We start from the raw sequence: 26,373 nt of genomic DNA, 5'->3' as shown, positions 1-26,373 counted from the left end.
CCTGACCGCATACTAGTCTTTAGGCCTTCAGACACCAGCAGAGTGGCTACGGAACACAGAGCATCCAATTGCTTCTTACAGTGAAATAGTACTATATGGTTCAGAGACATAGAATGCTGTTGAAGATTTGTCACAGGCGCATAAAAGATAATGTTTATTTCCCAGTTTTTCTGCTTACATAAACCTTTGGATAATGCCCAAATATATGCTTCTCTTATAAGCATGTTGACTTTACTCATTAGTGATTGCTATTCAACTACACATCTTATTTTGAGGCCGTGAGACTTTTTTTGCAATTTTAAATTTATACGGGGTTGCACATGGTATGAAACAAAGAGGAAAATATCTGTGCACTAATGCATAAAGCAAATTGGAAATAAACAACTATGGAAAGTGAAGCACTACTCACCTCACTTGACGAAACGGACCCTCCTTCCAAACCACTACTAACTACTCGCTGTTTCTGTTGCAAATTAAAGAAAGTTTACTTATCAAAAGTATGTCAATGGAATACAGAAAAAAAACAGTGAATGCTGGAAGATTCTCACAAATGTAATGCAGAGGTGTGTCTGCAATAAATGTATTACTAATCATCATTTAATTTATAGGAGTTAGCAACTGCAAATGTTTAAGCAGTATTAAAAGCCATTAGATTTTTTTAAACAAATGAAAATGTAGAAGAAGGTTGGTAGTAAACAACAACAAAAAACAGAAGAAATGTCTGGGGTTAAAATAAGACACATTTTTGAAAATAAAAAAAAATGACTAGTCTCAAACTATTAATCGGTGTAAAAACACCAAGCTGACAATTGTTGACACATTTAAATTGTTACATTCTATTTTCATTAATTGCATAACTTATACCTTATTTATTCAATGCATTTTCTTTTGCGAAGTTGGGGAGTGAGACCAGTGTGCAGCACTAGCATGGAAGGATTGGCAGAGGAAGATATTAAAATGGCAACATATTGCAGGGTTGAACCATAACTTTTTTCCCGTGTTACTAGCCCACAAGAGGCAGGTAAAATAATGAATTTTAAATCACACAAGACCTCCACTTATATACACACCAGAGATCACATAAGAACATACTTATCTTTGGCATCTATCTTTGTCAAGGATACTCTATCTTCCTGCTCTTTTAGGCTGGATTCAACAAGTTGAAATAGCTCTCCTGTGGCGAAATACAGGGCCTCATTTCTGGGATTCAAATAAGATCTTACATCATGGAGTTGTATAAGGCACCACACCAACACACTAACGTCAGTACCCCATCCTTTTCCCCAGCCCTTAGAGGTGGATATGTACTGGCCGAAATTGACAGACATTTTGTTGTACCAAACTAACACAGGACTTTATTAAAAGTTGCATAAATGCTACTCAGGATTAGGGGTGGGCAAATTACGCAGAGTTTCACTCCGCGGAGTTACATAAAAACTCCACCAAATTCCGGGGAGTACTGCGAACGGTGAGAATTCAGTATGTTGCGCTGCTTGCACTGATTTTTAGCGATGTGTGCTTGCTCCGTGCTGTAAAACGAACATCACCATGCAGCGCGCCAGAGGGCACTGCTCATTTCTGCAGCTCAGGTAGCTTTTCTACTCGAGCGGCACTTTTCAACGTGAACAGTCACAACCTGGGGTGACTGCCCACATTGAGAAAATCTTGCTGGGAGGCGTTCTAGTGCCCAAAAATCGCGCTAGGGGACGCAATTTCTCGTTCACCGACTTAACATTGGAGAGTCAAGTGGGAGAAAAAAACTCCGCCTTGCGGCACTTGGTGGGGTTTTGTCGGAACGCTGCGATACTTGCGCAGTGCGGAGTGGGCAAAGCTCGAGGAACTCCGCCAGCAGAGTGGAATTTTCCATCCACCCCTACTCAGAATGGGGAGAAGAGACGGATCTGTGAGAAATTTACATTTGAAAGACCAGTACACAAGTTAAGTAATTTGTCTTCTGATGGCGCCTTCTAACGGAGTATTCCTTATCACTTGCATCAATAACCAAGCAGTCCCACAAAGGAGTTGGGACTGAGGAAATGGTCAAACCAGGAAGGTATGCAACACAAGTGTGGCAAAATGGGTATGATTGTGGACTTCAATGGCAATGCAATAAAGCCTCATTTAGGTGTGGATGAAATCTCGTGTTGCTTTCTGGCAGATATCCAGTATAGGAACACCCCTGGGCACCCCAGAAGCAGAGGCCTACACCATGGGTGAATGATTCCGATGCCCTCTGGAGCTTCCCTTTTTTTTTATATTTCATTATATATTTAGAAACTGTTTGCATTTTACAGATAAAGTTCAAGGATGACATGAGAGGCATTACAAATATATCTGGGACACAGCTGGATACGTAGCATAATTATATAAAACAGCAAGTCTCAGGAAGGGCCTCCCCATCAGTGCTGTGGCACAATACAAATGAAACTTTGCAGTACAGTTTTGAAGAACCCCCAGGTGAGCCTCCATTCTGACCGGTGTGCCTTGCTAAATTCGTTCTGGTGGGTCTAGTATGGTGTGAAACCCCGGAGTACACGAGAAGGCTATCATTGTTACTGTCTGGGACCGTGGGAGAGTTATCAGTTTGGCGAAGATAGGTGGTGAAGGGTTCCGAGATGTCCCAGGGACAAGTCCTCGGGTCATCAGGTCCCAGTAGTTGGATAGTTGATCATGACAATATATAAGGCCTGTGATCCAGTCTTGGGCTCATGGCGCCTGTGCTCTTCCCCAGTTCATCAAAAATTCTTTGCTTCGCGAGGAGGAGCATTAAAGCAATCAGTTTGCGGGAATTACGAGGCATATCATTTACATAGCCTGGTAGCCCCAGCAGTGGAGACAGGGACACCAGCGTATTCACAACTCTCGCTATTATGCAGAAAATTTCCACCCAATAGGCAGCAATTGCGGGGCAGTGCCAAACAAGGTGAATGAAATCAGTCTGAGGTGAGAGGCCGCATGTGAAGGGAGAGTCCGGGGACAGCCCCATCTGGTGTATTTGTATGGGAGTTCGGTATAAGAAGTGCAGAAATTTGAAATGAATAAGTCATAATTTGTAGTTGGGAGACAGCATCTCAAGCTGGCCATAGCAAACTGCCCACTGAGCGTCAGATAGGGGAAGGTCAAGGTCCCTTCCTCAGCCCTCTTGGGCTGGTGCGGCTGCCGTCAGTGAGGTTCGCTGCATATGATTGTATAGGGATGTATTCAGCTTACGAGGCGAGGGTGTTGTGTATATATGATCTAGCGCTGAAAGTGTCCGTGGCAAAAACAACAGTTGATGGACAGAATGCAGAACAATGTCATACATTCACCCCAGTACAGAGATCTGGGCCTAAATCCATGGTTTTTTTGCTCACCATGCCATTCCAGTTTGAACCCAGCCATATGCAAATCAGTCTTGAACCTCTGCCCCATGTGAACAGTCCAGCCCGAACTGCCAAGCCAGGTCCTCCCTGGACTGGAAACAAGCATCCTAGGACCGGTTTCGGGCTTTCAGCCCCCATCAGCCAGGATAGCTTGATTTCAGTGGCATGGAGAGCACGGGACTCACGCCTGAGAATACCCGTCCCACTCGGGGTAACAAATACAAAAACAACAGTTGATGGACAGAGTGCAGATGGAAAATAGTTGTGGAGCGCTTGACATGTTGCACGCAGTTGATAATAGAGAAAGGAGTCTAAGGGTGTGCATGTGGTGGTAGCGGTCGTTGGAGGGGCAAGGAACTGGCTATCAGGGTAGAGGTCTGCAAAGGTATGAAAGTTCAACTTGGTAGCGCGGCTGATTGCGCCTTTGTCATGCAGAGGTGGTAGCAGGGGGTGTTTTGCCACTGGAAAGGATGGGGAATAAAGGTGTGTGAATACTGCACGTTTTGACAACCTGTTCCATGCCCACGCAAACACTGTGGAGTGTCAATCTCTGAGGCAGGTGGTTTATATGGAAGAAACAATGCTGTAGACAGCGGCCATGGTGAGACCTTGTCTGTCTCATCTGCGACGTGTGGTTGAAAAGGTGTGGGGTGGGTCCAGTAGAGTAAAAAATGTGCCTGGGCACACACTGCGTGTAACTGTAGGTCTGGTGCCCCCTTCCCTCCCTCCGATTATGGCAGTGTGAATAGTTCATATGTTACGCAGGCTGTTGACTTGCCCATACTAGTGTAATTAGGTTGGAGCAGAGGCGTTTAAAAAAGGGCTTGGTGATTGGGAATAGATAAAGACATTTAGGTAATACAACCATTTTTGCACTGGCAATCTGTCCCGCATGAACAGCGTGAGCTTAAACCACAGCGGACCTCAGTCCTCCAATCAGGCAATGGCTCAGCCGAAGCTGGCTTGCCATAGTTCCTCAACATTTCTGCTAATCAGGATTCCTAAGTATTTAATAGGTCCGGTGGACAATTGGAGCGGATAGTCCATCGGGACCGGAACAGTGGCATCTGTTAAAGGGAATAGCGTAGACTTGGCCCAATTAATCTGAACTCCGGATAAACCCCTGAATCTTTTGACCTCGCGGATTAATGTGGAAAGGTTACTCTCGGGGAGAATAACAATGAGTGACGTCTTCAGCATACAGGGATATAACAAGGCCACGGGTTGTAAAGCCCAGCCTTCCGTTCGCGTGGTGTTGACAGATTTGCGCTGTTAGGGGTTCCATCGCGATGGCAAAAAGTAGGAGGGAAAGCGGGCATCCCCCTACTTAAAGGAAATGGGTCTGATGTTTGCCTGTTGAGTCGCACTCGGTGGTAGGCAGAGTATAAAAAATACGTATCTGCGCAATGAAGTTGGAAACGAGGCCTAGTCTACGCAGTAACGGGAACAGAGACTCCCACTCCAGCGTGTCAAAAGCTTTTGTGGCATCAAGCAGAGCGGCCACTGATGGGTTTGAGGATGCAGGTAGTGCATGACTGCGAATATGGTTCTGAGGTTGTGAGCTGTGGATCGGCCCGGTATAAAACCGGATTGAACGGGTCTGATCATTACTGGAAGCAGGAGTTGCAGTCAATCAAGCGTTCGTTAGATCGTGACTACTCACCCATGAGGGTCTCAAGGCGCTGGGGGTGGGGGGTTGCATGTTCCGGTCCATCAAGGAGGGGGTCTGTCGAAGAGCCATGTCTTGAGATCTCTTACGAAGATGGGGAGCGATGTCTGTGTGAGGTGGAGCGGAAGGGCGTTCCAGGCCTTGGCCACGAGGAAGGAGAAGGAGCGGCCTCCCAATCTGGTTTTCCGGGTGCGTGGTACTACGGCGTAGGAGAGCTGGGCTGATCTTAGGGTCCTTTGGTGTGCGTGGAATTTGAGTTGGCTGTTCAGGTATGCTGGTCCGGTGTCGTGGAGGGCCTTGTGTGCGTGGGGAGCATCTTGTAAGTGACTCTTACCTCGATGGGGATTCAGTGGAGTGTGCGCAGGTGCTGGGAGATGTGGCAGTGTTTCGGCAGGTTGAGGACCAGTCTTGCGGCGGCGTTCTGCAGCTTGCGGTGAGGTTTTTGTTAATTCCGGCGTAGAGTGAGTTACCGTAGTTGAGTCTGCTGGTGACCTGGGCGTGCATGACGGTCTTTGTGTTACAGGGGGGATCCATTTGAAGGTCTTACGTAGGAGGTGGAGGGTATGGAAGCAGGAGGATGAGACTGCGTTGATCTGGCGGTCCATTTTGAGCTCGGAGTCCTGGATGATTCCCAGGTTGTGTGCGTGGTCCGCGGGTTTCTGAGGGCAGGGGGCCACCAGGTGTCATTACAGGGATCGGGGTTTAGGCCCATGATGAGTACTTCCATCTAGTTAGCGTTGAGTTGTAGGCAGCTGTTTTTAATCCATTTGGCGATGGCTTCCATGCCTTCTTGAAGGTTGTGTTGTGGCGGCGTTGGGTTCGTTGGATAGGGAGAGGGAGAGGATAAGTTGGGTGTTGGGGTTCTGAAATTCTGGACCCTGCTGTTATCCCGGTATCAAGGTCCAATACCCGTGCCACAAAATATCAACGTACCATGACGAGTTTGGTGTCGACAGACCGGTAATGATTAGGACATCATCCCTATGCATTTGCGTCATGATTGAGTGATGCCAACACCCTTAAATCGTAGTTTCCGTTCCGAACCCTTAGACTCCATTTTGTGAACGGCATCCATCTTGTGTCTTGCCCTCATATAAGTCAATTGAGTAAGGTCGAGCTTAATCTAAAAGGACACGTCCACCTTCCCTGACTTCCCCCTGACCTGTCCAAACTGACTCCATTGCCTCCAGCCAAACCTGTTTGGGCAGCTCCTCACCCAGTGGCCGAATAAGATAGCATCAATGCATAACATGCCACAAACCATTCACTACGTACAGACCATGTTTTCTACACACACCCACCTGTCCATGTTCCTTGTTTATGGCCAGTTTTACGACTAGGAGGTGCCCTGTTTTATTGGGGTTTCATCGATATCTGATGGAAGTTCTGGGCCTGGCTGGGTAATCTATCACGAACTGGACGTCTAAAATATGGGTTGGCCTACATGACTTCGCTCTTTGTATTATTGTAGAAATATGTGTATAGCCATATCATAAACTCAAGAATTCTTGCCTGCAGCTGTTATTTCTGTATATAAGGAGAAGGCTGGTTCTGTAAGAACGAACAGTCTCCTGAGAATATACGACCCGTGTTGTTGTACTTCTAGGACACATGTTACTTGGTTGCAGCCAATAAAACTCGATCTCTGACTTCAACTAGAAGACTCTGTGTTTCTGTAGTCCAGAACAGGGAGAACTCAGAGGTCTTCGGGTGTTATCCCCTGGCACCACCTGGTTCCTAAAAACCCGGCACCTCAGTTGGCGCCCAACTCGAGGCGGTATCAAGCGGTGACGGTCCAAGCCAGATGTTTGTGAGGAGCTTCGCGTGAAAATCTAGAGGACGGCCAGCCACTTCAGCGACCCCTGTATGTCAAAGTGGTTCCGAAGGTCTTTGCTGCGAGGTTCCCCGCGTCCCGACGGCTACGAAGGACTGCTGCCCTGACTATCGCCCTGTTTTGGACCCAGTGATCCTTGGTAGAGCGAAACGATAGACGAGTCTTCTAGTGACGTCATCGATCTTCAAATACTTCAGTTAAGTATAAGTGGAGCGTCTCCCAGTCCTTAGTTTGGTTCTTAGTTTTTGGTATCCTCGAGATACGGTTTTTTATTGGAGCTTGCAAGCGCCAAAACCGAGGGATTCGTGTATTCACGACAATATCATAATTAGATAATCCCTTGAAGTTTGAAGCTAGACTAGTGAGCAAAGATGCCTGGTTTTAGCAGACTTGGAAACTTGTTTTGTCTTGGTTGTAGTAAGGACTCCCGATTAGAGGATTCTTGTCCGGTTCCTCCGATTGGAACTCCAACATATGAGTTATACGTAAAACATGGAGTAGGTCCTATCACATATAATGAAGTGTGGATAAAATACACCCGCAAGGATGGTGTTTTAAAGTGGCCCCAATATGGTAGTTTTGACTCAGAAATCTTAGATAACCTCGAGGTCAAATTGTTCAAGAAAAAAGCCCAGCCGGCGATGTTTGACTCTTTTCGCTTATGGCGCAAAGAAGCCAAACAGAAAGAAATAAAATTAGCAAAAAGGAATAAAAGAGGGATGTCGATGGTGCAAGCTGCCGTTGCATACAGGGATAATGAGGAAGAGCAAGAAAGCGAACAAGTGCTTAGGAGCAAGAAACTAGCAGTAGATAAATGCTACCCTACGTTACCACATGAGGGACAAGGTCCAAAGGGAACATCCGAGAAGGATTCATTAATGTCCCACTTATTAAGCTCACCACCCCCGTATGCGTTAGACGCTACCGCACCCCCAAAGCGTTTTATTATACCGCGCCCCGGCGCACGAAACGCAGCTCTTGCACAAACACCAGCTCCTCCTTAGCTGGTTCCTACTTCTCCGGCGCAGCCTTCTCAAGGGCCGCCGCCTTTGCTACATACTCCATCTACTTCTACCACTTTGCCTACCGCTCCAACTGTTCACTATGATACTACGTCTGCCACTGCTTCAACTTCCTCTGCTATTGCCTCGACTTCTTCTTTGCATCAGCCTGTCTTTTCTGACGCATCTGCCTCTCCGCAAGCTTCTCCTTCTATTAGACAGAGAGTGGCAAGTACTGTCACTGGTCTGTTTTCACCTTTCTTTGGGTCGCCTAAAACGACCCCTAAAACAGGACGTAGACAGTTGCATAGTCAGCTGCATGATTACGAGGAAAGAGAAGTGCTGAATGAGCTAGCACGCAAATGGATTACGGACACTGTTAGATATGATGTTCGGTCTGTTATGGAAGTTTTCCGTCAATGGGATGCACCCACTCAGAGATACGTATTCGAAGAGATGTGTGTATATCTGCGTGAAGATTTGGAGACAAATGATCCCAAACGCAAAATGCACGAATTATTGCGTATGCGTTTTAAGTTCCATGAAGGTATGATTATAGGTGCCGATGTTGAGAAAGCGATAGATTTATTGTTATCTTATAGGAGTAAGGGAAACGCCTCTAGATCATTGTACGAAGACGACGTATCAGGTAGGAAAAAAGCGAGACAGTACCCCATGAGAGAGGTTCCTCCAGTTTGGAGGGAAGGTGATGCGAATGTAAATCCACCAATTCTGCCACATTTTCAGCGTGTATGGGTACATGTCCCCTGGAAAAGATCCGAAGTTTTAGCACTCAAGCAGACACTACCTGATCCCCGTAAAAATCCGACTGGGTATTATAAGGAGTTATCGCAGACTGCCAGCTCATGTATAATGAATTTAGCGGATGTAGACATGTTGTTTGGGAGTAAAATTCGTCATACAGATCATGATCAAGAACTAGGTGACTCATGGGCTAATATTACCGCTACAGATGCTAGACAAGTCGGTGGTTCTAAACCTGAGCCGTTAATAGCCGAACTTCCCGGTAGGATTATCGCGTACATGAAAACATTAATGCCTGAATTACGCGTAAATTGGGACAAGCTGTCTGCGTGCAAGCAGAAGAAAGATGAGAATGTGTCTGACTTTTTCACGAGATTTGAGGAGACTTTCACCGATCATAGTGGTCAGGATATGGCTACCGAGGGTGGTCAAAGATTGTTTGTAGACAAATTTGTACATAATCTGCTTCCTGAACTGTGTAATAAACTGAAAAGATTCAGAGAGTGCTTGGGCTGTCTCTACGTCAGCGCAGATTTTAGCTACAGCCCAGTACTATGAAAATAGGCGCAAAGACGAGCTAGATAAGGCAGACAAAAAGACTAAAGATTTAAAAACTAAAGTTCTTCTCCAGCAGGCCTATCCGCCTCGCACGGCTAGTCAGCCCAATTATCAACAACCACAGCAGTATTCGAGAAACGCGCAAGGAAGCGAGTTTTCCCATCAGCGTTTTCCGTATGGCCCGAATCAATGTGCATATTGCAAGGAAGAGGGTCATTTTAAAAGTAATTGTCCGGCTCTTGCGCGATGTTTAAATGGTGTTTCAGGTATAAGGGGTAGAGGTGTTCAACATGCTCCTAGGGGTAGGGGCCGTGGAAATTTCCCCCAGAATACCACTTCTTTTCCGCCTCAGAATTCCATGAACAGCTTTGACCAACAGAATAATGCATCTTCCAGGTCAGCTCAGTACTATGCTGACGACTATTACGCCGAAAACGAGAATGAGGGTAATAATTGCTAGGACAGCCATGGACAAAGAGAGGGAGTCGTTTCAGTTCCAGTAGATCAGAATGGACCTTATGTCGAGGTGATTACCTCAGGAGTGTCAGAGCCATTTCTGCTGGATACTGGTGCTACAAAAAGTTCTATTATGCACTCAAAACTTCCTGGCGCACCTTTGTCTGGCGAAATGAATGTTTCAGTAGGTTTCTCTGGCGCCCCTGTTAGAAACCCGATCTCTAGTCCCATGTCCCTTTCTGTTGGCCCATGCGAATTAGAAGCACCCCTCATTCTTACAACAGGTTGCGGTGAAAATGTGTTAGGTTTGGATTTACTATAGAGATTATATGCGACTTTGTACTGTTCTCCCTTGGGAGTACAACTTACCTTAGGTAAGAAAGCCATTTCTCCAATGTATTTGTCAAAGGAAAATATTCCAACTGAATTGTCATCTCTTCCGGATATACTTTGGGCTAATGGTTCCAATGATGTAGGTCGTTTGGAGATAGCACCGTATGTCATAACATTGAAAGCCAACGTTAGGTTGCCACGTATTCCCCAATACAAAATATCCAGCGAATGCGAAAAGGCGTTGTTGACGATTATTTATGATCTGATCGAGAAAGATGTCATTGAAGAAACAACAGGCAACATTTGTAACAGTCCTGTTTTGCCCGTCTTAAAGCGTACCGATCCTTCACAGCCCCCTGTGTACAGGTTTGTGATTGACCTCAGAGAAGTGAATAAGATGGTTATCCCACAGTTTCCAGTTGTCCCCGACATTACTGCCTTATTGACAATGGTTCCAGCTTCAGCCACTTGGTTTTCGGTGATTGACCTGAAGAACGCTTTCTTCAGCATCCCGATCGCTGAGGAGAGTAGAGATATTTTTGGCTTCAATTTAGGAGGACGAAGCTTCCGCTTCAAGCGCGCTCCTCAAGGCTACTGCGAAAGCCCATCAATATTCAGTCAGGCCCTGAAAACACAACTAGACACAATTGTCCTACCCGATGGTTCAACTCTGATTCAGTATGTCGACGATCTGCTGATCGCTGCAGACACTGAAGAAATTTGCAAGCGAGCTACATTGTCGTTATTGCGTCACTTATGTGACATGAAGCACAAAGTCTCTTTCAAAACTGCAATTTTGTCGACAAGAAGTGACCTACTTAGGTCACATCTTATCGAAGGAGGGAAGGAGACTGACACCAGAAAGAATACAGGCAATCGCAGAACTGAGTGCCCCGAGGACACAGAGAGAGGTTCGGGCCTTCTTGGGCATTACATCGTACTGTAGACAAGGGATACCGAATTTCTCACTACTGGCTAAACCCTTGCTGGCACTACTCTGTAAGGACACACCCAATCCTATGCCCTGGCCTGAAGATTGTCAGACAAGTTTCCACGAGTTGCGTGATGCATTGTGTTCGGCTCCTGTGTTGGGAAACCCCAACTACAGTAAGCCTTTTACATTATATGTCCATGAGAAGGAAGGTTGTGCATTATCAGTCCTAACACAATACTTCGGGGACAAACAGCGCCCATGCGCGTATTTATCAGCGACTCTAGATCCTGTGGCTAAGGCATTACCAAGTTGTCTGAGGGCCACCGCCGAAGCGGCTGTCTGCATTCGACAGTCCGCTGGGTTAGTCATGAATAATACTCTGATCGTTATGGTCCCGCATGCAGTAGACATTTTGCTAAACAGGACGAAGACACAACATCTTACTAGCGCTCGACTGTCCAGTTATGAACTAACACTGTTAGCGAGTCACATTCACATAAAGAGGTGTGATACACTCAACCCCGCTACGCTACTACCCATCCCGGCAGAGACAGATGAGGTTGAAAAACATGACTGCTGCTTTAGGACAGAAGAAGAAACCAAAGGGAGAGTAGACTTACAGGACACTCCCCTTCCCGAATGTAACGACACTTTATGGGTTGATGGTTCATGCTTCAAGTTGCCAAACGGTGATACGACTGCAGCATATGCCGTAACGACATTACACACCATTGTAGAGGCCGCGCGCATTTCCCACAATTCCGCGCAAGCCGCAGAGCTAATCGCACTTACAAGAGCGTGTGTGTTGGCAAAAGGAAAGCGAGTGAATGTGTATACCGATAGCCAATACGCCTTTGGCGTGGCTCACAGTTTTGGGAGATTGTGGCGTGAACGTGTGTTCCTGACGTCGCATGGTGCAAAGATACAACATGGTCAGCTAGTTAATGAGCTCCTCGAGTCACTGACCTTGCCACTACAAGTTGCAATTGTGAAATGCAGTGCACACAGAAAGATTCAAGATAATGTTGGCCGTGGGAATGCATTTGCAGACGAGGTTGCGAAAGAGACTGCAAGGAACACAATGAGTCGGATGTATGTTGTAGGTCCCGCTAGATGGATTACTGATGTGGGTATGTGTGAGGACACCATTGAAAGCGTGAAAACTATACAAGCTGAGGCCACTGAGAAAGAGGTGAATGGATGGAGAGAAAGCAAGGGTAGATTAGATGCGAATGGTTGTTGGGTCGAATTGTCAGAACACCAGCGATGGCTATTACCTGACGCATATGTACTTGCAGTGGTGACAATGGCCCATGGACTTGCGCACATCAGTGCGAAAGGAATCTGTAAACTGTTGGCCCCAGTATGGCAGAATAGTAGTATCCCGAAATGTGCAGAGAATGTGGTCAGAAACTGTATGGTGTGTTTGAAGCACAATCCCGGTAGGGGAACCCCAACTCCAGCTGGTCATTTTGCCCCTCCAACGTATCCGTTCGAGGTTTTGCAGCTCGATTTCATCCACATGGAGAGGTGCAATAACCTAAAATACGTGCTCGTCGTTGTTTGCGCCTTCTCCAGGTGGGTGGAAGCGTATCCCCTTAAGGACAACACTGCCTTGTCAACTGCCAAAGCCCTTGTCAAGGAATTCTTCCCTAGATTTGGTATGCCTAGAATCGTCTGGAGTGATAATGGAAGTGAATTCGTGGGACGAGTGATGAGGAGAGTGTGTGAGTGTCTAGGCATACACCAGAAATTCCACGCTGCAAATCACCCCCAATCAGCTGGACTGGTAGAGTGCTACAATGGCACGTTAAAGCTAAAACTAGCCAAGATCCAAGCCAGTACAGGTCTTAAATGGCCTGACGCCTTGCCCTTAGCACTCCTGTCTACCAGAATGACTGTCCATTCCAGATTAGGACTTAGCCCCCATGAAATAGTGTTTGGCCGCCCAGCCAACATCTGGGGTGTACCAAGGCCCAAGAAACTAAGTGAAATAGAGTACCCCGCGCTGTTTGACTATTTGCACGAATTGACAACTAAACTGCACGTTTTACATCAACAGGTCCACAGCTCCTCTCCACCAGCGTCTGATGATCCAGGCCACGCCATCGAACCTGGCTCCTGGATCCTAGTCCGGAACTTCAGGCGAACCAAGAACGAGGAGCCTCGCTGGACCGGACCTTTCCAGGTCCTGCTATCTACCCGTTCTGCAGTACGTGTCCACGGAAAAAAACATTGGGTGCACGGTGCCCACTGTAAACGGGTCCCGCTGCCCCTTCCATGTGACCGGTGGGTCCAGGACGGAATTGCCGACTCCGAGACAGAGTCCATACCTCGCTTTGTCCCTTTCAGCGATGCACGTTTAAAAGGAACTGGTACCGAAAAGGAGAGTGATCATATTTTACAAGGACTTGTGCCACCGTGAATGCAGTTGGACACTACAGAACCTGAGACATTGTTTAAAGACCACACCGTACCTGGGAAACAACGATATAATCTGAGGTCGAGAAAAAGAGACTAATAAAAGCAGATTAATGCGATTTTCCTTTCCCCCAAGAACTATTTTTGATTTTACAGCTCTCTCTCCCAGGGAACTTGCTCATTTTTGATTTTCGAACCGCCATCCGGTTCTGCTGCTAGGGTCGCGGTTGAAGTCTGGGGAGTGCAGCTGGGGACGTTTAGGTCAACGGTTCTGGTTGGTCCAAGGGAGTTACCCCGGACTGAACAGAGCGCACTCCCTGGCAGAATCAATCTCCCACCGCGGGCAGCAACTAGAGGATGGAGATTCCAAGGGTAGAGAGACCTGCTAGATCCACGAACTTTAAAAGGAAATTATGCACAGTACTGGCCAGAAAAAGGTTTCTGATAATATGTATTTTAATGTTGTGTAGCATAACGATGTTCTTGATTGGCTATACTTTATTCACATTTCAAGTTACCTTTGCAAATGACACTTGGCCCACACCTCCTCCTACTATCTCTCCGCACTCCTTTCACCCTCTACCTGAACACGAGTCTGCCAGAAGACTCGAATTTATAAATAACTCATTCATCCAACTCCTACACCAACACCAGTCCATAATGAACACATCGAACTGTTGGATATGCGGACTCATGCCGCACACAACCGATAAGGGCATCCCATACTTCATCCTGCCATTCAGTTATTATGGTTCTCTGTGGGCTTTCCAGACCATGTTCCTGTTCGCCCTAGAACCATACCCGCCCCGTTCCAGAGAGCGATTCCAGCAACAAGGCACTAGTGGCAGGGATAAGAAATATGAGTAGGGATATTGACACATATCAAGCGATTCCTAAAGATGAACTCACTCCATACAGTCGTTGGAACGTAACTAAATATGGGGTTTCCTTGAGTAAGGGCCAGACAGCAAAGAAATCCCGCCCAGTTTGGATAGTGCCCCACCGAGGTCACTTATGTCTGCAAGTATCGGCAGGGATCCCAAAGCACAATTGGGGAAGAGCGTATGCACGGAAACGTATGTATTCGCTTCCCGAACTTCCCCTCTATTCTTGGCAGCTAAAGGCACCTATTTCGTCTGCCATGACAAAGCCTATACATGGTTGCCCCCTGACTTCTCGGGCACGTGTTTTATCTCATTTCTGCTGCCACCCACCTACACGGCCAGGGCAGATTACCATCGGACAAGGACAGTTAGGGGTGTCGTGAGTCAAGACGATACAGGGGGTCAGGAATTTGCGGACTTCGCAAAGGGTTTTCTGCCATTTTGGAGGCCTATGGTGAACAGCAGGAACATTCGCCAGTTATCGAGGGTAGTTGAATCCGCCGTGACCGAAACGGCCGGTGCCCTTGGCAACTTAACAGCTGAGCTTCAGTCCGATCGACTTATGACCCTTCAGAACCGGGTTGCCCTAGATGTCATACTTGCAGACCGTGGTGGTGTATGTAGAGTGATCCAAACCAGTTGCTGCATTTTCATCCCTGATAATGCACCAACAGTGTACCAGGCCATCTCCAAACTACACGAAATATCTGGTTCCCTTCACGTGGAGAAAGGGGATTGGTCCCTGCTAGAGTGGTTCTGGGAACTGATCACTGCCTGGGGATGGAAAACACTGATCTTCATTGGGATGATCTTAGCACTTCTGTTTATGTTCTGCCTGTTTGTGCAGTGCGCTCCTGCACTATGTGGCCTCTGTGCTACTTCATGTGTAAGGAAGCCTGTGTCAAGGGACGAATTGAGCAACAGAATGATGCTACAGCAGCATCTCCACAAATTCATTAATACAGATTTGGACTCAGATTAACATGAGTTATTGCCTAATATGAGGGCAAAAGGAGGGTCTGTGGTTCTGAAATTCTGGACCCTGCTGTTATCCCGGTATCAAGGTCCAATACCCGTGCCACAAAATATCAACGTACCATGACGAGTTTGGTGTCGACAGACCGGTAATGATTAGGACATCATCCCTATGCATTTGCGTCATGATTGAGTGATGCCAACACCCTTAAATCGTAGTTTCCGTTCCGAACCCTTAGACTCCATTTTGTGAACGGCATCCATCTTGTGTCTTGCCCTCATATAAGTCAATTGAGTAAGGTCGAGCTTGATCTAAAAGGACACGTCCACCTTCCCTGACTTCCCCCTGACCTGTCCAAACTGACTCCATTGCCTCCAGCCAAACCTGTTTGGGCAGCTCCTCACCCAGTGGCCGAATAAGATAGCATCAATGCATAATATGCCACAAACCATTCACTACGTACAGACCATGTTTTCTACACACACCCACCTGTCCATGTTCCTTGTTTATGGCCAGTTTTACGACTAGGAGGTGCCCTGTTTTATTGGGGTTTCATCGATATCTGATGGAAGTTCTGGGCCTGGCTGGGTAATCTATCACGAACTGGACGTCTAAAATATGGGTTGGCCTACATGACTTCGCTCTTTGTATTATTGTAGAAATATGTGTATAGCCATATCATAAACTCAAGAATTCTTGCCTGCAGCTGTTATTTCTGTATATAAGGAGAAGGCTGGTTCTGTAAGAACGAACAGTCTCCTGAGAATATACGACCCGTGTTGTTGTACTTCTAGGACACATGTTACTTGGTTGCAGCCAATAAAACTCGATCTCTGACTTCAACTAGAAGACTCTGTGTTTCTGTAGTCCAGAACAGGGAGAACTCAGAGGTCTTCGGGTGTTATCCCCTGGCACCACCGGGTTCCTAAAAACCCGGCACCTCAGTGTCGTCTGCGTATGACACAGGTTCTGACGATGGGGGTGAGCGGAGCCATGTAGATGTTGGAGAGCGTCGACTGAGGGAGGACCCCTGGGGGGCTCCGCAGGTGGTTGGCGTAGGGTCCGAGAGACAAAGGGGGGAGTCTGACCCGCTGCAATCTGCCGGAGAGGAAGGAGATGATCCAGTCGAGGGCCTTGTCCTTGATCCCTGCGTCGTGGAGTGTGCATATTAGGTTGTGGTGGGAGGCTGTCGAATGCCGCTGAGAAGTCGAGGAGGATGAGGGCTACTAATTCTCCTTTGTCTAGTAGGGTGCGGATGTCGTCTGTTGAGGTGAGGTGGGCGGTTTCCGTACTGTGGTTATCCTGAAGCCGGATTTGGAGGAGTCGAGGATGTTGTGCTCTTCGATGAATGTGGAGAGATGGCTGTTGATGGCTTTCGCGATGACTTTCACAGGGAACGGGAGAAGGGTCTGTAGTTTTTGAGGTCGGTGGGGTCTGCCGAGGGTTTCTTCAGGAGGGGGTTACCTCGGCGTGCTTCCAGTAATCGGGGAACGAGGCGGTCGCCAAGGAGCAGTTGATGGTGTGGCGGAGTATAGGTCCGATCGTGTTGGCTGCTCTGTTGAAAATGTGGTGGGGGTAGGGGGTCCGTGGGGGCCCCAGAGTGGATTGACTTCATTGTCTTCAGTGTGTCTTCGGTAGTGAGGACTGTCCAGCTGTCAATCGTTTGCTTCAGGGTGTTGGGGGTGGTTGTTGGGGGTTCTGTGTGTTGGTTGTCTTTGTCAAAGTGGTTGTAGATGCTCTTGATTTTGTGGTGAAAGAAGGTGCCAAGTTTGTCATAAAGTCTTGTGAGGGGAGGATGTCAGTTGACTCGCTGGTTGGTTGGGCGAACTCCTTGATGAAGTTGAAGAGTTCTCTGCTGTTGTGTGCGTGTATGGAGATTCTGTCCTCAATCGCTTTTTTTCTTTGTTTTTCTGATGAGTTGGTGGTGGGCGTTTGTAGCGGCTCTGAAGTTGTTGTGGGTTTCTGTGGATTTGGTTCTCCTACAGGTCTTTGAGGCGACGGCAGGTGCATCTGGATTCTCTAAGTTCGGTGGTAAACCATCTGGCTTTCTTGACGTGGTTGTTGTTGTTTCTCTTGAGGGGGATATGGTGCTGGCGCTGTCGGAGATCCATCTGTGCAGGGTTCGGGCTGCTGTGTTGGGGTCGTCGTTTTCTGTGATGGTTGGGGTGGTGTTGCTAAGTGAAGAGGTAAGCTGGTCGTTGATGATTCTGGTCCAGTTTGTTCGTGGGAGTAGGTGCTGGTGTCTGTGGATGATGGGTGTAATGGAGGTGAAATGGACGCAGCGGTGGTCCGTCCATGGGAGTTCGATGGTGTGGCTGAAGGTGATGGTGTTTCCTGTTGTGAAGAGGAGGTCGAGGGTGTGTCCTGCTGAGTGCGTGGGTTCTTTCACGATTTGGTGAGTAGGATGTTGCAGAGGTTGTCCAGGAGGGATGTGGTGTTGGGGTCAGGTTGGTTGTCGATGTGGAAGTTGAGGTCTCCCAGCAGGGTGTAGCTGGTGGATGCGATAGCATGAGGGGAGATGATGTCCATGATGGCATTGGTTATAGGTCCGTGGGGTCCAGGGAGTCTGTAGATGAGGGTTCCTAGGAGAGTGGTAGTAGGGTTGGTCTGTATTTTGAAGTGTAGATGTTCCATTATGTCTGTGGGTTCATTGGGGAGTGTGCTCTGGCGTAAGGTGGATTTGTGGACGATGGCGATTCCTCCTCCCGAGTGGGTGTGGCGGTCTTTTCTGGAGATCTTGTACCCTTGGTGGATGGCGATGGCAATGTCCGGTCCCGAGGTGGTGTTGGTCCAGGTTTCGGAGAGGAACGCTACATCCGGGGTGGTGCGGTCGATGAGGTCCCAAATTTCGGTGGCGTATTTGAGGAGGGATCAGACGTTGAGGAGGATGCATTGCAGGGTCTTCGGTTCTGTTGTGTTCTTGCGTTTGGGTGTTGCTGGGTCCGTGTTCCTGGCGGTGCTATAAGTTTGATGGCAGTGGTGGCAGCTGAATGGTCCGTGGGTCTCGGCCAGTGAAGCTAGCTTGCAGTGGTTGTTGCGGCCTGGGTTGAGTTTGTGGAGTGCTGTTGGGCTGTAGCGTTGGTGGTGCGGAGGATCAAGGTTCCTGGCGCTGGTCGCGGTCGGGTCGCGGACGGGCTTGCCTTTGGCACGCCAGCGGCGCACCCGCTGCACGCGAACGCGCAGCAGCCACCATAAAATAGGGGGAGGGACGATGAGCTGAGAGGCGGGAACGGAAGTGGGCAGGGGAGGGGCCGCAGGGGAAGCAGCGGCGGGGCATAGGTGGTGAAAGCAGAAACCAAGCAACACAATACAAAGTTAATAAAAGCAGACAAAAATCAAAGCGGGCGAAAGAAAGCACAAAATACCATCAGGCAGCAGCCTCAAACCCCTCGTGGAAGAGGCAGGGGCTCGGCGGCAAAGTAAATGGCGCAGAGCTGCGGGGCGAAAAGCCCATCAGTGACCAGAGTCAGCGGACTTACTCAGTACTGTAGCAAATATTTTTTGGTCTGTATTGATAAGAAACGGGGTGATATGAATCGAACTGGTTAGCTGGCTTGTCAGGTTTGAGAAGCATGAATATTACAGCCTCCTCCATCGATAAGGGGAGTGAGACCACATTTGGAGCTTCTTGGTAGACGTCCAGAAGTTTGGGAATTAAAATTTGGGAGTACTCTTTATAAAAGGCGGATGTTAGTCCGTCAAGACCAGGAACCCTATCTGGGGGGAAAATGGCAATTGCTTGCTGTATTTCCTCTGTGGTGATGGGGGGAGTCCAAAAATCCCCATTGCACATCTGATAGCCATACCAATTCAATGGCATCTAAATAGGCCTGTAAGCCTGGAGGTGCTGCTGTTTGAGAAGTGAAGTAAAGATGGGCGTAGAAGTCAACCATCATTTGTAGAAGCTCTGGGGTAGAGTACAGTTCTGGCCCTCCGAGTGAAGAAGTCAGAGATGTAAGATGATGCGTGAGGCCTCTGGAGCAGCCTGGCCAGAGTTTGGACAGAACGTTCTACCTCCCCATATCTACGACCCTGGGTCTTGTTCCCCAGGAAGAGAGTTTCCCTCATCGCCTCTTCTTGATACGCCTACATCCTGTCACGTATGCTGGCCAAAGTGCTGGGGTCGTTAGAGAGGTAGAAGTGGCTTCAAGTGTGGAAATGTCAGTTTTGAGATCGTTTTGTTCAAAGTATTCTTGAATGGCTGACCTACTTCTTTGAAAATCGTGCCCCTGAGAGCTGCCTGAGGCAATCTCCACGAGGATGTGCTAGGGGGAGCGTGGGGATGCTGGAGGACCAATTGCACCGGGGCGTGGTCTGAAAAGAGTGTGGGGCAAGGGGGTAACTGTTGGCAGCCAGGACAGCACATCTCTAGTTGCCAACCAATAGTCAATTTTAGACTATGCCTTATGTTGCAGTGAAAAGCATGTGCCTTTGCACGTGTTGCGGTGTGTAACTCGCCAAATATCAGTACGGTGGTTGTCTGCAATTATCGTGCTGAGTGGCGAGGCTGCTTCGGGGTGGGGGAGCCTGGAGTTGCCAACTCTGTCTAGCGCGTCGTCCAGTGGGACATTGAAATGCCACACCAGAGTACTGTCTGTGGGCCAGCGCTGGCAATTAGGTGGCATACCTTAACAAAGAAGTCAGGATCATCAACACTAGGTCCATAAATGGTGGCAAGGGTTACGGGGTGATTGTAGAGTGTGCCCACCAGAATGACATATCGACCTTTGTTGTCACTAATGCAGTGGGTGGTGTTCCAGACCAGGCCCCTATGTATAAGGACCCAGATCCCTCTAACGTAATTGGAGTATATTGACGAGTAGGACAGTCCCCAGCCACTGGCAAGTAAGGCAGGGGGGAGTGTTGCTAAGTAGGTGAGTTTCCTGGAGTAGGCAGATATTGGCTTTGTATCTGTTCAAGTAAGCGTGTACCAGGCACATCTTCCTGCCGTCATTGAGACCCCTTATGTTCCATGTGATGAGTTTAACCGTAGCTGCCCTACTCATCCTTGCAATCGGTGCAGTGGCGACATCCCAAGGGTGTTGCCATGTTGTGGTATGTGCTGTGTCCCGTACATGCGTGCCGAAGTGGAAATGGTGTGTGTGCATGCCGTTAAGCCAACAACTTTTAACATGAATTGAACTGTACCCATTTAACTCAGACACACCAACCCACCCAACTAGGTTGTGTTACTCTTACCCATAACATTGACAACGAGGAGTTATCCCTTGGGCAGTGGAATCTCCGAGTTAACTACTCACCATGAAGGCTAGGTGGCCGAGCATCAGCCATGGGGAGGATCCATTGGTCACTAGGATAGCCACCGTGCTCGCTGCAGACCCCTGGTATAATGATCTGACATCATTCCATGACACTGGAGAAGAACAGCATATATGTAGAAAGATAAGGCGCTTGGTAGCTTTAGCAACATCAGTGCTCCTGAACAACAATGCAACTTTTTCCGTTAAAAAAAATGGAGAAGAAATAGTTAGAAACGAATCGTTGTCGCTCAGTTGCACCTCCATTGAGGGTCGTGGTGAGACTTCCTGAGATTGGAGAGACTTGACTTGTTGTCTGGCAAACTTGAAGGCTTGTTTTGCATCAGTGAAATAACGCGTTTTACCATCATATGAGATTCCGAGTTTGGCTGGCTAGAGCATGGCATATTTTATATTGGCCTGCTGCAGCATATGTTTGGTAGGTTGAAGTCCTGACGGGCCACCTGCACCACCACGGTAAAGTCGGAGCAGGATGATATGTTGATATGTTGGATTTGGCCCATTTCTCTGGTCAGCCAGAGGACCATGTTGCATTCTTTATAGTTCAGCAGTCGGTCCACAATCGGACGAGGGGGCGCTCCTGGTGGAGGCCTGAGGCCTAGTGACCTGTGGGCTCTTTCAATGATGAAGACTAGGGACAGGTCTGCGCCAAAGATCTCTTAACAGGGTATCCATGAAGTCCTTCATTTTTTTTGAGCTAGCGGTGGATTCCCGCACTCACACAACTCCGTTATCACGCCTTGACCGGGCTTTGGGGGGTCTTCATTTTTTTAGTTTGATAAGTTCTAGAACTTTTCCATGCGCAGAAGTTGTTTGATAGTGGCAGCTTTGTTGTTTTCTGATTCAGATTCACAGGATTCCATGTGGTCGAGCCAAGAATCGTGGGCATCCACTCAGTTCTTTACCTTGTCGAGGCGAGAGGTTAGTATGTCTAGTTTGGCATCTATGTTCTTCAGGCTCGATTTGACCTCCAACAGGATTTCTTTTAATTCCAGGTCCTGTTATTCAGAGTCAAATGTTGGGTGAGAGGCAGCTCCTTTGTCCACCTCGTGATCAGCTTGCCTGGCACTGCGCTTTCTCTCAAAGGAGAGCTTGGTTTGCCGGCGCTCTTGCTTTCCCGTAAGTATTTGTGGTTGGGGAACAGCCGTACTACTCACCGATCCAAAACCAGAATAGCACTGAAGGGTGTGCTGCAACGCAGATCTTTGCGGAGCAGGTCCTTGGAGGTATGCCCAGTCGCTGCCTCCTCAGGGCCGGAGGGGGATGGTACACCTCCAGGCCGCCCTGGACTATCTGAGATGTCTCCCAGCAGTGCCGGGGGCCAGCCTAGTGCGGTCTGCTGCCCTGCTTATACATAAGATTGTCAGCTCCTGCTGCACCCCCGGGTCGAAAGGAGCAACAGCAGCGTGCAGGTACTGGCGCAGCCAGGCAGGCCATATGGCGATCTAGGGCTCCTCGGAACAATCCGCTGGGCACCAGTCACCAGACCCCCACGCAGGCTTCACCATCCGCCACCCTCCGATACCATGGGCAGCGAAAGCACTTATCAACTCTTGAAGGTGGGAGGGGGGGCTCGGCACACTCCAGTTCAGCATGGGAGCGATGTGGGCACCGGTCCTAGCTCCCAGCGAAGGAGAGGTGAGGCCGCAGCAAGCGGTCTGGCCTAGGCCCTCTGCAGAGTCCGACACCTGGTGTCTCCATGGGTGATAAGAACAATTGTTACTTACCTGTAAACAGGTGGTTCTCCAGTATTGGTGTCTTTCATAGATTCACATGCTTGAATATTCCCCGTCGGAGTGGGAGTCCCACGGTAAATAAAATAGCAATAAATACTAAATATATAATAATATATAATAAATATATATACACATAATAAGGAAAAACCCAGAAAATGCATACAAGAAGCATCTGGTACCTAACCAAAAATTTCCACATAGGAATGCATGGGGAAAAAGAAGTTCCAATGCAGCCTATCCTTGTCATTATGTTAGTCCAAACTGCAGCCAATCAGGCGTCAGCAGCCCTCTAGAACCTTCTCCTCAGAGCTCAAGCCCTCAGATTTTCGTAGCACAAGAGTGACCACAGAGTCTATGAGGAGAAGCGAGCCTCTGAGGGGAGGATGGGAGGGTCGCATGTGAATCTATGAAAGACACCAATACTGGAGAACCACCTGTTTACAGGTAAGTAACAATTGTTCTTCTCCAGTATTGGGGTGTCTTTCATAGATTCACGTGCTTGAATATAGAATAGTAAGCAGTCCGTATCCGAACACAAAGTTTCCAGGATGCAATGTATACACAAAAGGTTGGAATCAACAGGTGTAAACCCATGCCATAGAAGTTATACAACTATATGTATACATAGAGAAGACATGCATAAGACTGGAAACCATAGGAGGAGGGTAGAACAGAGGCTCACCTTATTGAAAAAGATTCCGGAGCACAGCTTGTCCCACTGCGGTATCTCCTTCAGCCATGGCACCCAGATTGTAGTGCTTTGTGAACGTGTGCCTGCTGGACCACGTGGCTGCTCTGCAAATCTGATGCAATGGAACTCCGGCAAAGAGTGCAGTCGAAGAAGCCACAGACCTGGTAGAGTGGGCTCTCACTGTAGACTGTAAAGGCTTTCCCGCTTTCTGATGGCAGAAAGCAATCGCCGAAGCCACCCAGCGGGCTACTGTAGGTTTTGTGACTGGTCCCCCTTTATGAAAACGGCCATAGGCCACGAAGAGCTGATCCGATTTTCGGAACTGGGCTGTTCTGCTGATGTAGAACTTTAAACATCTTTTGATGTCCAAAGAGTGCAAGCGTTGTTCCGCAGGTGATTGCGGGTTGGCAAAGAAAGACTTCAGTATAACAGGCTCATTAATATGGAAGTCTGACGGCACTTTTGGAAGGAAGGTAGGGTTAGTGCGTAAAAGCACAGAATCCGGTTTGAACTGCAGAAATGGTTCTTTAATCGTGAAAGCATGTATATCACTCACTCGACGTGAGGACGTTAAAGCAAGTAAAAGCGCAACCTTCCAGGTGACATACTTGAGGTCTGCTTTATGGATTGGTTCAAACGGAGCAGTCATTAATTGTGATAGGACAATGTTGAGGCGCCACTCTGGAGGAGGACGCCGAACTGGAGGAAAAGTCCGAAGAAGTCCTTTGAAGAATTGACGTATCAATCTGGATGAGCATAAGGAGGCGGAGCCATCATGGCGGAAGCGTGATATTGCCGCCAGAAAGACTCTTAAAGTAGCATGTGACAAACCCGACTGAGCCAGATGGAGAAAGAAAGGGAGGAGCTCAGCGGGCATGGCACGCAAAGGATGTACTCCGGCGTCTGCACACCAGTGGCAAAAATGTTTCCATTTCAACTTATAAGTCTTTATAGTTGATGGAGCCCTGGCCTGAGCGAGGATGTTACGACACTCCTGAGGGATGCTTAGATGTGCAAATTCACAGTGCTCAGGTTCCAGGCTGACAAGCTCAGGGAAGAGGGATCCGGATGGTAAATTTGACCCCTGTTCATGTAGAGAAGATCCATTCGAGGATGAAGAAGAATGGGTTTGCATTGAGACAGGAGTAGCAGCTCTGAGAACCACGCCTGTCGTGGCCACCTGGGAGCAATCAGAAGGATGTGGCAGGGCTCTCTCCGCATTTTCCAAAGTACTCGAGGCACTAGAGGGATCGGAGGAAAAGCGTAGGCGAAGAGATTCGACCAATCCATCAAAAGGGCATTGCCTTGGGATCCTTTGTGGGGATGCCAGCTTGCGTAAGCGGGGCATTTGCGGTTCTCTGGAGTCGCAAAGAGGTCGATTGCCGGGAATCCCCAACGGTGAAAAACCATATCGAGTGTTGGCTGGTGGAGTTCCCACTCGTGGTTGGATGATCGGGACCTGCTTAGGGAATCCGCCAGGAGGTTGGACAACCCCGGAAGATGAACTGCGGTGATTTGGATTTGATGATTGATGGACCAGTCCCAAATCGCCTCTGCTAGGCGGGATAACACCGGAGACTTCGTTCCGCCCTGCTTGTTTATATAATGCATGCAGGTCGTGTTGTCCGTCTGTATGAGAACTGACTCTCCCTGCAGCACTGGTTGAAATGATTTCAGGGCCAAGAAGATAGCCATAAGCTCCAACTTGTTGATGTGCCAGGTCTTTTGATGCGACGTCCATTTCCCTTTCACGGACAGGTCTTGGAGGTGAGCTCCCCAGCCCTCCAGGGAGGCATCCGTCGTTAGTGTCAGATCTGGGGTGTTGGACAAAAAAGACGTGCCTGCCGCTAGCTGGTGTGGTTGTGCCCACCATTTGAGCGCCTTCTTCATGGGAATGGTGATGGAAACCTGATCGTTGAAGGAACCGGTGACTTGACGCCACTGCTTGTCCAGAGCCTGTTGGATAGGTCGCGCTCGTAGTCGGCAATGAGGGACAAGAGCGATGCACGACGAAGCCATCCCTAGAAAGGACTTCAACAAACGGACTGAAACGCACTTCTTTGCGAGAAGTAGCGAAACTAGTCGGAGAATCCTTTGCTGATGTTCCCGGGAGACAAATGGCTTGGCTAGTTTGGTGTCCAGCGTTGCTCCTAGGAAATCCTTGCAAGTTGTTGGCTGCAATTGAGATTTCTCTAGATTGATGGACAGACCCAAGGAACGGAATACTGTCTGACAGACTGCAGTATGGTCAAGTCAAGTCAAGTCAAAGAATTTATATAGCGCACTACGTACCCGGAGGGTTTCAAGGCGCTTAGGAAGGGGGAGGAGGATTACTTGTCAAATATCCACGTTTTAAGTTGCTTTCTGAATGCTAGGTGGTTCTGGGTAAGGCGAAGGTTAGCGGGGAGTGAGTTCCATGTTTTAGCAGCCAGGTATGAAAAGGATCTGCCTCCCATGGTGGTCTTGTTGATGCGAGGTACAGTGGCGAGGGCTTGGCTGGAAGAACGTAGTTGGCGGGAGGGGGTGTAGAAGGACAGTCGTGAGTTGAGGCATTCTGGACCGATGTCGTAGAGTGATTTGTGTGCGTGGGTAAGCAGTCGGAAAGTGATCCTCTTATTGACGGGTAGCCAGTGGAGGTCTTTAAGGTGACCAGAGATGTGTTCGTTGCGTGGGATGTCTAATATGAGTCTTGCTGAGGCGTTTTGGATTCGTTGGAGTTTCTTCTGGAGTTTTGCGGTGGTACCTGCGTAGAGGGTGTTTCCGTAGTCGAGTCGGCTCGTGACCAGAGCGTGGGTGACTGTTTTCCTAGTTTCGGTGGGGATCCAGCGAAATGTTTTTCTGAGCATGCGAAGAATGTTGAAGCAGGAGGAGGATACGGCGCTGACTTGTCTGTTCATTGAGAGTGAAGAATCCAGGATGACGCCTAGGTTCCGTGCGTGGTCTGTCGGGATGGGTGCTTTTCCGAGGGCTTCCGGCCACCAGGAGTCGTCCCATGCAGAGGGGGATGTACCTAAGATGAGGACTTCTGTTTTGTCTGAGTTCAGTTTCAGACGGCTTTGTTTCATCCATTCGGCAACTTCTTTCATTCCTTCGTGTAGGTTAGTTTTGGCGGTGCTGGGGTCATTGGTGAGGGAAAGGATCAGTTGAGTGTCATCCGCGTACGAGATGATGTTGAGGTTGTGTTGGCGTGCTATGGCCGCGAGGGGGCTCATGTATACGTTGAAGAGGGTGGGACTGAGTGAGGATCCTTGTGGTACGCCGCAGATGACTTCAGAGGCCTCGGACTTGAATGGTGGAAGGCGGACTCTCTGGGTTCTTCCGGTGAGGAACGAGGTGATCCATTCAAGTGCTTTTCCTTGGATTCCGATGTTATTGAGGCGTTGTAAAAGGGTGCTGTGGCAGACTGTGTCGAATGCTGCAGAGAGGTCGAGGAGGATGAGGGCGACTGTGTCTCCGTTGTCCAGTAGAGTTCGA

At 48.5% G+C, this 26,373-nt stretch overlaps 1 protein-coding gene across 2 annotated transcripts in view; it reads right to left on the bottom strand.

Moving 5' to 3' along the window:
* ATP6V1H (ATPase H+ transporting V1 subunit H) overlaps positions 1-26,373 on the bottom strand; it is a 196,161-nt gene that overhangs the window by 76,329 nt on the left and 93,459 nt on the right. For both annotated transcript variants that reach the window (XM_086943734.1, XM_086943735.1), the window contains one exon: positions 410-463. In XM_086943734.1, coding sequence (XP_086799860.1) covers positions 410-463 — 54 coding nt within the window. The remainder of the gene's footprint in view (positions 1-409; positions 464-26,373) is intronic.

Source organism: Lissotriton vulgaris, chromosome 11 (genome assembly GCF_964263255.1).
Source record: "Lissotriton vulgaris chromosome 11, aLisVul1.2, whole genome shotgun sequence".
Lineage (NCBI taxonomy): Eukaryota > Metazoa > Chordata > Amphibia > Caudata > Salamandridae > Lissotriton > Lissotriton vulgaris.
This window is presented reverse-complemented; position numbering and strand designations above follow the sequence as displayed.